General features: G+C 19.2%; 1 protein-coding gene across 1 annotated transcript, besides 1 other annotated feature; it reads left to right on the plus strand.

Moving 5' to 3' along the window:
- Positions 1-27: 27 nt before the first annotated feature.
- On the plus strand, positions 28-477 carry EHI_172280 (uncharacterized protein; the record flags this gene model as incomplete). The annotated part of the gene is made up of 1 exon (XM_001914147.1): positions 28-477. One exon carries the CDS (start codon positions 28-30, stop codon positions 475-477), a length of 450 nt encoding a protein of 149 aa, XP_001914182.1.
- A 100-nt stretch (positions 478-577) lies between these two features.
- Positions 578-733: a repeat region.
- Positions 734-2,780: the final 2,047 nt, after the last annotated feature.

Raw genomic sequence — 2,780 nt, forward strand, 5'->3', positions numbered from 1 at the left:
GTTAAGAGAGATGTTGATCTGAAGAAGATGCTCAGTAAAATAGGAAAATTGGCTAAAGATAAGTATCTTCTTGAAGCCAAAACTGATAATGGTAAATTAGAATTTCATGAAAAAGGAAATGAAGCGTTTAGAATTGTTGTCCAAGTTGGTAGAAATAATGATAAACAACGTGTTATGGCATTAACTGCAAGTGAAAAGAGAGTGTATTGGAAAGAATTTACTGAAGCAGTTGTGAGTTTATTAATGAAAGGAAAATGTCTTAGCAGTTATGCGGTTACTGCTACACTAAGAAAGAATTTACGTAATACTGCTAAATCTATTACTACTACTGAAGACAAACAATCAAAAGAAGAAAAGAAAGAAGAGGATCATATTAGTATTGAAACATCCCCAAAAGAAGAAGCAAAAAATGAACAGAAAGAAGAAGTAAAACAAGAAAAGAAAGAAGAAGTTCAAATTCCCATTGAGCAGAAATAAAATTTCATTTATTTTTTTTGTTTTTCTTTAGAAATTTTAGAAATAAAAAATAATTTGATTAAAATATTTTTCTTCTTTTCTGTATTTACAATTTCATTTACAACTCTAGCAACATATTAGAAGAATCTTCTAACGTGATAGTTTTGAAATTAACTCTGTAATACCAATATAACATATTGAAGAAATTGAAATAATCACTTCTTAATATTAAGAAAATCAAATTATGGATATATCTATTAATTGACGTTTTTTTTCTATTTAATAACATATTATTATATTGTATTTCATCAAATACATTGTGAATATCAAAAACATACCGAATGTGTTATTTGAAAATTGTGTTGTATCTCCATTATTATTCTTGATTATTATCAACAATTCATTAGTATCACTACAATAAAATATAATATGATTATTATTTTCTCTTTTATTTACATGTTGAATATATTCATTCAATTTCTTAATATAATGAATAAATAAGACTCATGATAAATATAACTCTGATTACTAAGTAATTTAACAGAATAAAAGAATATACTATTTCATTTTCATAATTAATAACACAAAACACACAAAATTCTTTCTGTATAAAAAGTTATTTGTATGAATTTTTTGATGGATTTACTATATCATGATGTTTGATATGTTGAAATATTATACAATAGTCATTTAGAATATACTTGAATAATTTCATTGATTCACCACAAAATATATCAACAAATCTTTCATTTGTTTTTGCAACAACAATACAATTTTCTTTTTAAATTTCTATTTAGTATTCTATTTATTTTTCATTGTAACAAATATAATTCATTTGATTCTTTGTGTTGTTCCAATTGACTTTTATTTTAGAAATTTCACTTTATGAAATATTTTCTTTTTGATAACAAAGACATTAAACCTCATCATTGATAATATTTTGAATGTATTTTATTTTTCTTTCAATTATTTACATGTTTTTAGTATCTTCTTCAATATGAGTGTCACTTACTACAAATATATTCATTAATATTTCATAATTTTGTTTTGAAACATACTCTAATTTAGTGTTATACAACATGACAACAATGAAGATGATTATTCAATAGTTAATTCAAAATGAATATTAATGTATTTTGTAATGAAGAGTGACAATACTCATTTTTATAAATGACATTTTAATTTATTTGGGTAATTTTTATTTATTGGAAATGTTATGCTATTTGATTTAAAAAAATGAAATAATGAAAATAAAAAGAAATTATATTATATTATTTTAATCATTAAAGTATCAGTTTATCTTCTTTTATTTCAATAATGATGATAAATAACTAATGAAATGAAAGTATAGAGAATAATATCATTTTATTGTTATTTTATTTCGTTATATGAAACAAATACAAATGATTTGAAATATTTATTAATTATACAATGATTTATAATGAAATAATTAATTGAAATAGAAATGTGAATAATACAGTGAATAATTTATATATAATTGGTTCTTTATATCATTTTATATTTTCTTTGAATTTATTTATTGCTATTTTATTATTATTATTATTATTTCATTTGTATTTATTATTTTCTATTAATTAAATGGAGAAACTGTTATTCGTAATATTATTTTGTATTAAAATAATACAAAGAATAAATACATCAAGTAATAATGAATTGGAAAAGAAATAAACAAAAATTAAAATTATTCTATTTCATATTTACATTATTTAAAACTTAAATTATCAATATAATATAAAATGATGATGGATTGAAATGGAATTATCTTTAATGAAAATAAATATTACACATATTTAAATTTGAATATTCATAATCATATGAAATAAAAATAAGAAATGTTAATAAATAAGAATACGTTACTAAATAAAATATATAAATTATTCACTACTAATTTGTTTTTAATTCATATTTTAAGAATAATTTGTTTTTAAATATAATAATATGTAAAAATAATTGATATTTTTATTCAACAAAATGAATATCATCTCATAACATAATATAAGCAATAACTCATTTAACAAAATGTTTATTTTAATTATTTTATTTTATATCATTTTGATATAATATTGAAAGAATGTTTAACGTCAATATATATATGTCACAATTAAAATAAGAAGAACAATTATTTTATTCATTAATAAATAAATGATATTGAGAAATAAAACAAATACATTGATAATAACATAACTAAAATGATATTTGAATGATAAAAATGAAGAAATAATTTATTTATCTTTATTCAATCTTCTATTTTAATGAATTAATGAATTAAATTATTGTATTTATAATATTTAACATAATAATTA

Source organism: Entamoeba histolytica, genomic scaffold (assembly GCF_000208925.1).
Source record: "Entamoeba histolytica HM-1:IMSS scf_1104750518887 genomic scaffold, whole genome shotgun sequence".
NCBI classification, from domain to species: Eukaryota; Evosea; order Mastigamoebida; family Endamoebidae; genus Entamoeba; species Entamoeba histolytica.